A 14,835-nucleotide genomic window follows, 5' to 3' on the forward strand; every position below is an offset into this window, starting at 1 on the left:
GCCAATCTTGGACATTGGCAGAGCGGCGACCTGGAAGTCATCGCACACTTTCTCCAGCCACTACTGCCTGGATATCGAACTTCAGAAGGATATGGCAGTGGGTCAAGCGGTGCTTCGCCATCTCTTTCAGTGAGGTGAGCCTTCCTACATCCCGCCATCCAGGTATGCACATTCCTTGCTCTTGTGATACTATAGGTGATGATATATGCATTGTCTAACATGACTGCAGAACTGATTTACATCACAAATGTGCATATCTGATTGCTAACTATTCTGATTCAGGCATGTGAATCCATGAAAGACACCCCTAATACTGGATAAGAAATGCGTTACTTACCTGTAACAGCAGTTATCCAGTATTGGTGTCTTTCATGGATTCACATGCAACCCTCCCGCCTCCCCGGGAAGGACTCACATCCCTCTCTGACAACATTACGCCTACCTAGCTGGGTGCGTACGAAAATCTGAGGGACTGAGGCTCCTCCCAGGAAGGTTCTAGAGGGAGGTCGGAGCTGATTGGCTGACTAGGAGAGTTTGGTCCTTTTTACATAAGGACTAAGAAAGGCTACTAAGGGGAGGCCCTTAGGCCTATTTTCTCTATGTATGTCTATAGGACATTACTTTTTTATGTACCGGAGGCTCCCGTCTCGACGACGGGGAATGATTCAGGCATGTGAATCCATGAAAGACACCAATACTGGATAACTGCTGTTACAGGTAAGTAACGCATTTCTTCGCCTCCTCAAGTCCCTTCTGGGGTCAATCTCGTCCTGCATTCCTCTGATTCCACATTGCAGGTTGTGGATGCACCCCCTCCAAGAACAACTGGTTTTGCAGTGGCGCAATAACTCAGCCTATGAAAGAGGCGGCCAGGTGGTGGACGGTCAAAGATAATATCTCTCAGGGTCTCACCTTCAGGGTCACCCCAGTTCCTCTAATAATAACAACGAACGCCTCTCTAGAAGGCTGGGGAGCAGTCTTACAAGACCTTCAGGAAGGCGGCCGCTGGCTTCCCCAGCATCGCCTTCTCCACATCAATCTGTTGGAACTCAGTGTGTTTTGTCTAGCCTTACAGGCCTTCCTTCCGCCGATTCGACGATCCACTGCCCTGGTCCGTACGGACAACACAACAGCCATGCATTATGTAAACAAGCAGGGAGGAACAAGGTCTCGTTCGCTATCCAAAGAGGCTCAGGAAATTTGGGAATGGGCAATCCAAAAGGAAATACCACTATCGGCGAAACATCTCCCAGGTGCCCTCAACAAGACAGCGGACACGCTCAGCCACCTCAAGTCGGTGAGCCATGAGTGGGAATTAGACCAAGACACTCTGGAAAAGATTTTCAGTCTCTGGGGCACTCCACCCATAGATCTCTTTGCCACTCCAGAGAACAAGAAATGCCGACTTTACGCAAGCAGGGAGCACCATCCGGGATCATTGGGGAATGCGCTTTCGATGGCCTGGTCAGGCGCTTTTGTTTACTCTTTTCCTCCGATCCCACTAATTTCCAGACTTCTCAGGAAGCTCAAGGCGGAACCCTGCAGGATGATTTTGGTGGTCCCGGCGTGGCCTCGCCAGTTTTGGTTTACGGAGCTTCTCCTGCTTTCCTTGGATCATCCAGTTAATCTGCGCCCAATTCCTTCTCTGCTGACGATGTCCCAGGGCCAAGTGGTGCATACGGACCCGAGCTCTCTTCGGTTATCACCGAGAATTTCAGAATCTAAATATCTCGGTAGAGTGTGGAAAGGTGCTGGCTCAAGCCCGAGCACTGAGTACAAATAAGACATCGCTTGAAATGGAAGCGTTTCTGCCTGTGGTGCCGACAAGAGAACATTCATCCTTACTCTTCTGCTCCTCATCAGATTGTGCCATACATTCTGGCATTGGCTAAATCAGGTCTCGCTCATTCCTCTAGCAAAGTGCACCTTGCAGCCATTTCTAAATTCAGACAGACTTCTTCTGGACCTTCCCTCTGGTCAGCAAGAATTGTAAATCAATTTCTTAAAGGTCTTTTTAGAGTTTTACACCGCCTCTATGGCAGCTTAACTTAGTGCTTACTCAACTCATGAGGCCGCCTTTTGAACCAATTCATAGGGCGTACCTTAAATTCTTCTCATGGAAAGTGGCCCTCCTTCTCGCCTTAACATCGGCCAGTAGGGTAGGTGAACGGCACACTCTCACTATTAAAGAACCGTTCTTACAGTTTAAAAAAGAGACTTTGATTCTGAGGCCGAATCCCAAATTCATACCGCAGGTGCCTTCAGACTTTCATTTGAATGAACCAGTGGCTCTCAAATCCTTTTTTTCCTCGACCCACTACTCCAGCGGAGAGGGCTCTACACTCGCTGGATGTTCAAAGGTGTCTGAAATAGTATCTTTAACATACCAAAGACTTCAGAAGATCAGCACAGCTCTTTGTTGCTTTCAATGCCCCTCGCAAGGGTTTCCCTTTTTCGAAGCAGGGTATTGCTCGATGGATTGCCAGCACGATCTAATACGGTCACCAAGCGGCTGGTAGGTCCCTATAGGGGCGGGTCCGGGCGCACTCTACGAGAGCCATGTCTTCTTCAGTTGCTCTCTTTGCCGGAGTGCCGATCAGGGACATTTGCAGAGCAGCGACATGGAGCTGTGCCCATACCTTCAGAAGGCATTACTGCTCCTCCACACGTATAGACTCTGCAGTGGGACAGGCAGTCCTGAGGAACCTCTTTCCATTAGTGGTGAGCTTTTCCTTCTAACCCTCCTTCCTTTTATTGGTTATTCGCACATTTTGTAACTCTTGATATTCACAGACTACTTTTTAGATAATTTGTATCTCTAATGACTGTGATGCATCTTGCAAGATTTTATAACAATGTATTATTACACAAAATGTGAGTTCTGACTGCTAGCCATTCTGATACACGCAATGGGAATTTATGAAAGTTCCAACACTGGAGTAAGAAAACAAGTTACTTACCTGTAACTTTGGTTCTCCAGTATTGGTAACTTTCATAGATTCCCAGGTGCCCACCCTCCTCCCCTGGGAAAGCTCAGCCTTCAACATCTTTTGGTATACTGTTACACAATGGCTACGAAAATATTAAGCTCTGAGGCTCTCTCAGGAAGGTTCTATGGGGTGAGGATGTTCTGATTGGCTGTTAATTTTATTTGGTCTCTTTTACAAAAAGAGGTGGATATGCTACAAAATGAGATGAGGCCTAGGCCTTATTCTTTTTTTAACCTATTTCTATGGTGCCTTTGATTTACCAGGGACTCCCATCTCGACGACGGGGAATGATACAAGCAATGGGAATCTATGAAAGTTACCAATACTGGAGAACCAAAGTTACAGGTAAGTAACTTGTTTTCTTCTTTGTGTGCTGTAAACAAGAATAGAGGATACTAAAGATTCCCATCCTACAAGGGATCGGCAACAGAGAGATACTGACTCAACACATCCACAATTAAGGAATGCTGCATACTCCTCATTTATGTCGAATTATAAGGACTTCTTGAGGTTGAGGAGGGAAAGTACACCATGTTGATGTCATGCACAATGTGATCAGCTTTAGGTTTGTAATCTCGGCCTGTCTTAAGATCACGCCCAAGAAAGTTGTTCAGTTTGCCAGAATTTCATGTGTATATATACTGCTCATAACCATTGTGATCGTAGTTGGGCTTACCGATTTGGCGGCAAAAGATATTCTGAGGACTTTCAGAGGGTCATGGGACAAGCAGAAATTACTGGGCCCAACTATGGAGGTTGTAGCCTTTTACTCCTAAAGTCGCGGGGGTTTAATACAGCATATTATTGCGCACAAACACTATCATTACGCACGTATTATTGCTGCAGTAAATATTACCCGCTGCCACACAGTCTGGACATCTAAATCCTCTTACGTTTTGACATTGGAACTAATGAATATCTATTGCTAATGTTTAATAACTCCTGTTTTGCCTAGCTAGGTACTGTTGTCGTACTCCCTACGTACGTATTGGGGGGGGGAGGGGGGATTGGGAGGGCTTGCATGGGGATTGGGAAAAAGAGAGAGGTTTCAGCAGATAATGATTGTTGGTACTTTATAGCATTGTATATCTTTTTGTGTTATTTTTTGTCCCTTTTTCTGTCTGTTTCATTCCGCTACAACACAAGGACGCTAGTTATATCCCTAGCCATTTCGCTAGCTCTGTCCACTTGTTATTGTATTAGCACACAGGCTCCCACGGGGATGTTTGTCTCATTGTTCTGCCCACCACCAGATCACCACTTAGCGATAACCTTGCCCACTAATGTCTAACACTAAGTCAATAGCGGATGACCTCAACATAGTTTCGTTAAATGTTAAGGGTCTTAACCACCCTGTAAAAAGGAGGAAAGTGTTCGACTACATCGCCAAAACTAAGGGGGATATTATCCTCCTACAGGAAACTAAACTATCGGAAGAGGACACACGTTTCTTAAACGTCCATTGGTCTTCCCATATACTGTCATCCCCTGCACCGCACAAGAAAGGAGGTCTAATTACCCTGATATCAAAGAAGTCAAACATAACACTAGTTTCACACACTCATGATACGGAGGGAAGGGTTCTGGTGGCCCATCTACGCAGGGAAGATGACCCAATACACGTAGTGAACATTTACGGCCCTAACTCAGACGACCCCGGGTTTTGGGACTCCGTTTCCCGCTCGATGGAGCATATCCCTCAGGACGACCTTCTCATTGTGGGAGGCGATTTTAATCTTCCTCTAGACCCCTTACTAGACAGGCAGTCCAAATGCGCTTTTCACCCATCACGCTCACATGAGGCACTCCTGCGGCTATGCGAAAGGTACTGCCTTAAAGACTCATGGCGTCTACAAAACCCTGATGGGAGAGACTTCACCTTTTACTCCACTCCCCACAACTCCTACTCGCGTATTGACTTTATCCTAATATCCTCCACATTTGCACACCTAATCGAGGAAACCGACATCGTCCCTAAACTGATCTCCGATCATGCATGTATCCACACCAAACTTGCAGGCTCCCGCTCAATCAGACCGCCCAGAAGATGGCGTTTCAACGATGAAACGCTAACCAACCCTGACGACAAACTACAGATTACTAAAGCCATTGAAGAGTACTTACTCTTAAATAATATTCCTGACACAGACCCAAACATCCTCTGGGATGCGCTCAAAGCCACGATCCGTGGAGTTATTATGAATATAAGAACCAGAGCCAACAAAGCGATAAACAAAGAACTGGAGCAATTGGAGCAGGAGATCAGATCACTAGAATCCTTACACAAAACCAATCCTCAAGACTCCAAACCCCTTGACCAACTCATAAAAAAGAAATACGAGTATAATTCCATTGTGAGCAAGAGAGCAGGCGTGTGGATCAACCGCTTCAAAGCCTTGAAGCTGTGTGAGGGAAACAGAGCCGGGAAGCTGTTGGCCTCCTACCTTAAACACAAGCAGAAACTAACAACCATATCCTCTATAAGAGATCCCGCTAATAATACGCACACCAACCAGTCCAAGATTCTTGATACCTTTAAGCAATTTTACGAAGAATTATACAGGAATGATAAGCCCCTGGACCCACAGACATGTATAGAGTACCTAAAGGCCCTAGACCTCCCCAGACTCTCAGAGATAGACGAATTAAATCTAGGGTCCCCCATCAGCATCACAGAAATCTCGACGGCCATAAAAACACTCAAAAGCAACAAAGCCCCGGGCCCTGATGGCTTCTCTGCCTCTTTCTACAAAGCCTTTGACAGCCAACTCTCCCCGACACTCCAAACCGTGTTCAACTCCACCGCCACCAGTGGGAGTATCTCTCCCTCGATGAGTGAAGCCACAATAATTGTTATACCCAAGGAAGGGAAAGATCCCCTCCAGACAAAAAATTACCGCCCCATTTCACTCATAAATATTGACTGCAAGATCTATGCCAAGATCTTAGCAACTAGACTAAACGCCGTACTGCCCAAATTGATAAGTCCGTCACAAGTAGGATTTTTGAAACACAGGATGTCGAATGACAACACCAGACTCCTATGCCACATACTTGAAAAAGCGAAAAACTGCAAAATGCCGATGGTTGCAATAACCCTAGATGCTGAGAAAGCATTCGACAAAGTCTCATGGCCATTTCTTCAGCATTGTATGGGCGCATTCAATCTGGGTAACTCTTTCATTAAAATGGTGATGGCCTTATACTCCGCCCCCTCTGCCCGTATATCTATTAATGGAACACTCTCTGACCCGTTCCGCCTATTCCAAGGAACTAGACAGGGTTGCCCACTTTCACCGGCTCTATTTCTGCTGGCTCTTGAGCCACTACTCACCGACATCAAGAAAAATGAGGACATCGCAGGTGTCACATTCGGAAACACTCAGATAAAACTAGCGGCATATGCCGACGACATCTTAATAGCCACAGAACACCCAACCCTATCAATTAAGGGGCTTATGTCCTCCATCAGTAAGTACTCGGCATTGTCCGGCTATAAGTTAAACAAGGACAAATCCGAAGTTAAACCCCTTAATGTACATACTACCAAAGAGGTCCTTGGAAATTCAGGTCTAGCCTGGCAACCGGATGTCATTAAGTACCTAGGAATAGAATTCACCGACAACATACTAAGTACACTCAAGCACAATGAATCGACCACACTAGCGAAAATTAAAAGATTCTTGGATGGTTGGTCGCCGCGATTCATTACATGGTGGGGTCGGATAGAGACGATAAAAATGATGATCTCCCCATTGGTCAATTACCTGAGCTCGATGCTTCCCCTAACGCTCTCTAACGATTTCCACTCAAAACTGGATAAGGTAATTACCTCCTTCCTCTGGCAGGGGAAAAAAGCCAGGATCAGCATGAAAAAGCTACGACTAGATAAATCCTTGGGTGGCGTCAATCTGGCCGACTTTAGACTATACCAGACCGCCTTCCTGGCCAGGCAAGGTGCGATCTGGCTCACACCACAGCCTGATTACACACCTGTGTGGTTACACATCGAAAAATCCCTAGTGGAAGGCCTTGACCCCTCCTCCCTCCTTACCATCAAAGTGCGTCCCGATATCGACTCTAATATCATATTTAAAAACACTAAGAACTCCCTCCTCCATATAAGTAAATCTCTACCCCATCAATTTCGCAATTCAAAGTGGGAATCTCTATGGCGGAATAACGCTATAACATACAAAGGTAAACCGCTGTATAATCCTTCTTGGATCAGGAAGGGAATACACTTCCCTCACCACCTCTACGAGGGCCAAACACCACTCACATTCAAGGAATTACAGGATAGATTTCAACTCGAGAACATTGACTTCTACTATTTTCTACAAGTTAAGGTGGCCCTAACCAAAGCAAACTTGGGCAACACATCCCCCTCACTCCCTGGCCTTTTATCCACCCTTAATAGACTTGGCCACCAGGTATCCAGAATGTACAAAATGATCAAACCACAGACATCTAACCTGGTCTCTGCATTACAATCCTATTGGGAAGCATTTTCCTCCACTCCCACATCTGATAACGAGTGGGCCAGAATTTGGGAATCAACCACAAGACACAAAATTAGCCCAACTCTATCCCAAACTAAATTCTGGCTCCTACACAAAGCCTTTTGGACCCCCAGGAGACTTTTTCTGCACAACATCAAAGACAATGACTCCTGCTGGAACTGTTTGGAAGCGGGAGGAGACCTTGAACATCTAATATTTAAATGCCCCCGGGTTGCCACATACTGGGACAGGATATTTGACTTTGTTAACAAAGCCCTGCACGTTTCTCTCCCGAGAGAATTTGCTACTCTAGTTATGGGTTCTTCCAAAGCTGTCACTTTAAATGAAAATGACAAAGCCCTACTTGATCTTTTACTGACGGCGGCGGTTAAAGTCATAACGTCCAACTGGAAAAATACAGCCAAAGCCTCCTTCCCCCATTGGCTCAACTGGGTTTCTAACCTCAGGGGTGCCGATACCATTGCACTTGCCTCTCACCCATGGCGCCCACAACACAGGAAAATATGGGTCTCACTTGACGCTCACTTTGATCTCTTCAAACCTCCGTGAGACACCTAAAACTTTGTTGTGGCAAGCAACTTCTCAATATGTCATTTGATGGTTGTGATTCACCCTGCTGTGCTATATGACCGATCTATCTGCCGGCTGACATATCCCTTCGTGTTGTACGGACTTGATGCTTAATTGTCATTTTCTTTATTTACCTGTTTACTTTTTTCCCCCCGCATGTTATGTTTACTCCATATTATGTTACTTCACCGCTTCTCGATTTATTATGTACTTGTACCATGGACTTTATCTGCGATTATTTGTTCTGTTCATATCACTACCAAACTCTCTCAATAAAAATTTTGTGAAATAAAAAAAAAAAGTCGCGGGGGCCGCCCTTCTATTGGTCCTTGGTAACTGCACCAAGTGCTACACCTTCAGCACCTGACTCTGGGGTAGAACAGTGCAAGGCTTCTCAGGGGAGGTAGATGCATGCTGTTCGTCAGACTCTCAACTCAAAATATGCTGAGCAACCCCAATAAATTGATGTCTAGCCAGATACTTGCTTATATGAAAAAGTAGTATTTATATACAAACGCAAAGTCAAATAGGGCACACAACATATAGTAGTCTTCCTAATGCCAGCACTCTAGAGTTATCCAGGTACATACCCGAGTTACACCCTCTTATCTAAGGACGTGGATATTCCCCATTCTTGTTAGATGATCATTCATGTTAGGCCCGATAGAAAGTACAAGTCTTAAAAGCTCCACAATGGCTTCTTAAAATTCCAATGTTCCAACTCAGTAGTTGTTTTCAATCAGAACAAGTTCTCCCAAAAGCTCGATGGCCTGGCAATCAGTCTTACCCAGTCTCGCTTGGAACTGAGATTCAATAGGCCTGGGTGCACATCAGCGGTCCTATGTTGAGCAGTGGTCTGGATGCTGCAGCAAGGTGGTAGGCCTCCATGGTGCTTCCCCAATCATGCAGTAAGTCTTCTAGAGTCCAGTAATTCAGTCTTTGATGCTCCTTGGTTCAGGTAAACAAATTGATGCTGTTCTAGTGTGAGTCACAACATGCTACGCTGCTCCAAGGTAATGGTCCTCTTCTTCATCACGGCCCCTCGGGGCAACGTGGATCGTGAACAGCGCACTCCGGGCGCTGGCTCCCTTCGTTATCACAGCTCAGTATCGGGGCAATGGCCTTTATCACGGGGGGCCTCCACCTGTCATGGTTCATATATGCAAAGGAGAGAGGACCACATTTATGAGAGATGGAACAGATTTTTCACTGGGAGGGTTACTAGATTACTTTCTTAGAGCTGCTGGCAAAAGTGTCTGTGCCTCTTCCTAGACTTTTAGAAGTCACAAGCCATCAATTACATCCTAGCCTGGTGCAAGGGCCAGTAGACATCCTGCAGTGTTTGTTGGTTTAACCTTCTGTGCCTCACTGGGCAGCACATCCTTGTGCTCTGCTGGTGCAAACTCAGAAGAATATAGAGAACTGCCAGTGAAGTAGCATATTGTCAGTGTAATTGATGGAGACAAACAGAGCAGGGCAGCCAAAAAAGGAAAACGGGTTGGATGACATGACTTTAGACCATTCAGGCCCACTATTCTTTTTTACCATCAACAGAATATATAGATAACTAGAGAACACTCTGTTGGCAGTTTGATAGGTGAGGCTTACATACTCAACTATTTAGCTGAAGAAGTAGAGTATTAGGTGGTCCATTGGAGGCAAAAGTGATGGTGCTGAATAAATGCCTTTTAGTTGGAGAGTAATGTTCTGTGACATCATAGGTAGCAAATGAGTAATTGTGAGTCTGTTGGGGGTTGGGTAAATTGGAAAAGAAGTGCAGTGATTTAATGAGCAGCATAAAATGACCTAGAGATCATTTTAGGATACAAGACAAACCAGTGATCTTCAAATTCGTTGTTTTTTGTATATTATATTTAAGGAAACGCATGCTTTAAACAGAAAATACAAACATAAATTAACTTTTCCACATATGTAAGAGTAATACAATTTTAGACAAAGGAAAAAGTAAATTAAACGATTACAACAATTAAGAGGGATGCTAATAAACTCCGTAGGCAGAGCGTGACGTTTAGGCCAGGGTATGCTTATACTCCATGCACCTACTCATACAGCCTCATTTTACCATTGATAGGTTTAAAATTCGAAAATGAAATGCCCAGGTACATAAGTGCTGTGTAAATGATTAACCTGCCTGCTAGTCTCCTGAACGTTGCGTCTCTTTAATTTATATACTTTGGCATGTTTTAGGTCTACTGGTGCTAAAGGACCTCGGGTTCCAAGTAGATCGTTATGTTGCCTCTGAAGTATGTGAAGACTCAATCACGGTAGGAATGGTGCGACACCAGGGCAAGATCATGTACGTCGGAGATGTCAGAAATGTCACCCGTAAGCATGTACGTCAAATCTGAAAATGGCTTAATGTCTTACTTAAACCTTGAAGTGTACTGTACCATGCACATTACTTAAACGTGTGGGAACGAGATTATTGCATTTCCTCAATAAACGATATTGAATATAAATCCATAATTGCTTTCTCGTGAGGTGGTTAAAGCACTGGGATTATAGCCCATGCTTGTGTTGAAGTCCAGACCTTATCTGGCCCGCTCCTTGCTTCAAGCTTATTTTGTGTCCTTTACATTTCCTCTACTTAGGTTTGCAGCAATTGCTGTTATTTTAACAATGTGTGTGCATCTCCTTCTTTGATTAATCTTCCTTAACCTTACTCGACTCTGAAAATAACCACATTCTCTTCTGATCCTTGCTTTTTGCAAAGTCAAACAACATCCTTGCTCTGAAAATCATGCTGTATATCTACATACACAAGTTTTTCTTTCTCAAGATACCTTAACTCCTGATACAGCATCCTTTATACACGTTGATAGGAGGTATACCAGAGTATCTGGATTTTTAATCTGTCTCTTAGCAATTTCTCTCACAATGTATGTGGTAGATAACAGACTTGCCTATTTCCCTGGTTGAAATATGGTGCACTTGGCCACCGTGACACACACACCCTCTACATATTACGGTAAGAGGCCCTCATCTACAGACCACCAAGACAGCACACTTACATCAACAACACCATTGCGGACTTCGTCACAATACTCACCGTCGATGCTAGCAGTTACATCCTACTCAGAATCCTGAACTTTCACCTGGAAAACCACGGCAACCCCAACTCGAGCACTTATTGATGACTGTGGAAGCCTGGTTCTCCAGTATTGGGGTGTCTTTCATAGATTCACATGCCTGAATCATTCCCTGTCGTCGGAATGGGAGTCCCACGGTACATGAAAAAGCAATAATATGTCTATAAGAAACCAAAAACCTTGGTAATAACCAACCAGGAAGTAAAGTAGCCATAAGCTACAGTGTAAAAAACGCCCACACTCATGACTATCCTAGTAATTTTGTATAGACCAAACTACAGCCAATCAGGCGTCAGCACCCACTTAGAATGTTCTCCTCAGAGGCTCAGGCTCTCAGATTTTCTACCGCACGTCGTGTGAAGGGAGTCTGCCTGAGCTCTGCTCAGTACTTCTCTACTTTCTACTGGAATCTGGTTTTCAAGATATCTTCATCTAAGAAATCCTTATTCAGGCCTTGTGACTCTTGTGGTAAGCTCCGGCTTTTTAAAGAAGATCCTCACAAGAAGTGCATTTATTGCCTGTATCCTGAACATCAAGTGAAGGACTGCAAGATTTGTAGAACCTTCCCTCAGACGACCCTCAGGGACAGAGAGGACCGCTTGCTTTTGTGGCTACAAAAGCTCAAAGACTAAGACTATTCTGTTTCTGAGGTAGGCAGTATTGCCTCTGGATCTACATCAGCATCTAGGAAGAGAGCTGCTGAGGAGGTTTTGTCTTCTCCTGGGGCCAAGATTGTAAAAAGGCAACAATATTCTAAGGGGTCTGAGAGGCCTTCCACTTCTAAGGCTACTCCCCCTACTAAGGCCAGTCTTGGGCCATCCACACCCCGAGAAAAACAACCAAGAAATTACCTCTAAAGATGACTTCTGAGAAGACTTTACCTCAGAAACTGGTCCTGTGGTCGACTCCGTCGTCGACGAAGATACCCGTCGACGCAACTACGTCTACGTTAACTTTCTCATCTCCTAAACCTGAAATGTTTATGTCGACGATGGTCTATGTCTCTGTTAAACCTATCTCGTCGACGAAGGAATCTTTTTTTTTTTTTTTTAATTTTCAAAACCTTTATTAACACTCATATTCATATACACAGCTATTCGCCTACAACCATACATGGCCGGCAGCTATTGACTTTCAGTAATACAGTGCGCAACAGCAATACACTCATTTACTTGTCATTCAAGAAACAGTTGTCAGTTATCGGGCTGGGTACAGAAGAGCTCCACAGCAGCACTTTCAGACGCTACTAGTATAGCAGCTGCATTGGCTTTGAGGGTAGTGCCAGGCGACACTCCGCATAATCTTGGAAACCAGAACAGCTAGCAGTGATAGACAGCTCCACTTCATCAATTAGTTAATCCCCTGGTGGAATCTCAACTGTACTGTCCAACTAGAGCCTGTACCATCATCAGCTAGATACCCCGTCCTCATACATATGGAGGTTGAGTGTCCCGTTCACCCCTCTATAACTCTGCAAGCTTATGATCCAAGCATCTCTTTTACCCATTGTGTGATCAATCCCAGAAGGTTGTTGGCCCCACTCCCTCCCATCCTCCTTATCTTTGAACACACCTCGGTGATGGATCTCCAGCCCTCTAAAGGTCCATATCTTACTACCCTAAGGGTTCTATGGGACAAGGATCCCCAGCATCATCGGGTCCTGAATCTAGCACATCCCGACCCGCTATCTGTATAAAGTATGCCTGAAGAGGTCCCCATATATCGGCTGGTCTAGACGTCAAGGGTTGCATTTCGGAAAATATGCCATATTGTTCCTGGCAGTACACCATGTCCTGAATCCAGTCCTTAAATTTAGGCGCGCGTCCCCTACCCCATCTGCAAGCCAGGCGCCTTTTGGCCAAGAGAAGTGCCACATTAGTGAACTTCCTAACAGTCCCTGGGAGTTGTGCCGTGTAACCTAGCAGGAACATCAGCGGATCCGCTGTTATTGTGCGGCCTATCATGGTCTCTAGTGCCCTATGAACCTGTGACCAATACTCCTGTATTTGCTGACAGTCCCAGGAAAGGTGGAGGAAGTCCGCACCGCCCCGCCCACAGCGCTCACAGCTATCTGAGTCAGCTAACTTAAATCTAACCTTCCTGGCCGGGGTGTAATACATCCTATGTAAAAATTTGTAGAGGATTATCTTAAAGCTGCAACTAGACAGCAACGTACCTGACAGACTACAGCAATATTCCCACTGATCATCGGTGATTTCTCTGCCCAAATCCTGTGCCCAATGACCCCTGGCGGTGCCCTCTACTATGGGTAGAACCCTACGCAGACTCCTATATATGTTGGATACCAAATGAGCGCCATCGGTGCTCTGCAGCACCACCGTGAGGGGATCTACACTAGGAGGTTCCCGCGGAAAATCAGGCAACAGGGCCTTCAAGCCCTCCCGTAGTCGTATATAATAGAATATCTCCAAAGGGGTAGGGATACTCTCTCCAAAAAACTGGTCACGAGGGCGAAACGAACCTCCAGGGAACAGGTCGCCCCAAACGCGTATATTCAGCCGCTGACACATATTGCGAAAGCCTGTTTCCTGAAATATTGCCATTTGGGGATGGTAAGTCAATGGCATACGAGCCGTATATAGCAGCTCAACTTGCAGTCTGCGTCCTATCTTGCGCCATGCGTCTATGGTGCATGTCACTGTGTTAACCGGTACGTCTAATACTTGTACGGGAGCATATGCCACGCCGCTGAGCGGTAACGGATGTGCTATCCAGTCTTCAGCAGCTATCTGCGGCATGAATCTACTAGGTTTAACCCAGTGATACAAAAAATGCGCCTGAGCACTCAAATAATAAATTTCAAAATCAGGTATATCAAAGCCACCCATACTGTAAGGCTGTGTCATGACCGGCCACTTAAGCCGCGCCTGTCGACCTCCCCATAACAGTCGGATGAGTTCAGACCGTAGTGTCTTAAAGAAATAAGAACCTGGGCAAAAAAATGAAGTACAACCTTTCAGTGTTTTTACTTTGTTGGTAGCAGCTGAAAATTATTGTTTGGGCACTCATCATAATTTTGGAAGACTACATCACTTTATTGTTAGTGTCATCTGGCAGATCCTTAACACAGCCAGAATTCATTTATGATTTTCTTAATATTTTAAATTACTAACATGGCCTGGTACACTTACTCCCTTGACTATATTTTTAGTAGACTTCAACAGTGGTAAGGGATAAGTAAAATAATGTTGGTAACCTGAGATGCATTTTAATGAAGAACATGGTTTATAATCTACTGGGAATATTTAATATTCCTGAAGCTGCCTGGATACTTTTTCATGTACTTAAGAGATCTAGATGACCGTTAAGAGCAAATTCTACTTTTATATTGAGTCTTCACTTTCAAGGATATATTCATTGAAGGAGGTAGAAAGGATAAATGCTCTCGTATGTCCTTATCACCAGCCTTTTATTTAGCACTTTTTGAAGGCCCAAAATCGAGATTCAAAGAATGTAGAAAAGTTTAAAAAAAAATAAAGAGTTCATGCACTTAAGACTGTTCCTGGTTGGTCTGAATTTATGGCCATCTGATTTCTTTCTGCCTTTGAACGCAATGGTGGCAAACCTGGATCTGGGTTCGAGTCTCGGTAACGACGCCAAACACCTCCTGTGATTCTGGGC

General features: G+C 44.9%; 1 protein-coding gene across 8 annotated transcripts in view; it reads left to right on the forward strand.

Annotated features, from left to right (window-relative positions):
• DNMT3A (DNA methyltransferase 3 alpha) overlaps positions 1–14,835 on the forward strand; it is a 2,120,215-nt gene that overhangs the window by 1,715,722 nt on the left and 389,658 nt on the right. For all 8 annotated transcript variants that reach the window (XM_078650037.1, XM_078650035.1, XM_078650036.1 and 5 more), the window contains one exon: positions 10,292–10,437. In XM_078650037.1, coding sequence (XP_078506163.1) covers positions 10,292–10,437 — 146 coding nt within the window. The remainder of the gene's footprint in view (positions 1–10,291; positions 10,438–14,835) is intronic.

The sequence above is a fragment of the Lissotriton helveticus genome, chromosome 6 (assembly GCF_964261635.1).
Source record: "Lissotriton helveticus chromosome 6, aLisHel1.1, whole genome shotgun sequence".
Taxonomy (NCBI): Eukaryota; Metazoa; Chordata; class Amphibia; order Caudata; family Salamandridae; genus Lissotriton; species Lissotriton helveticus.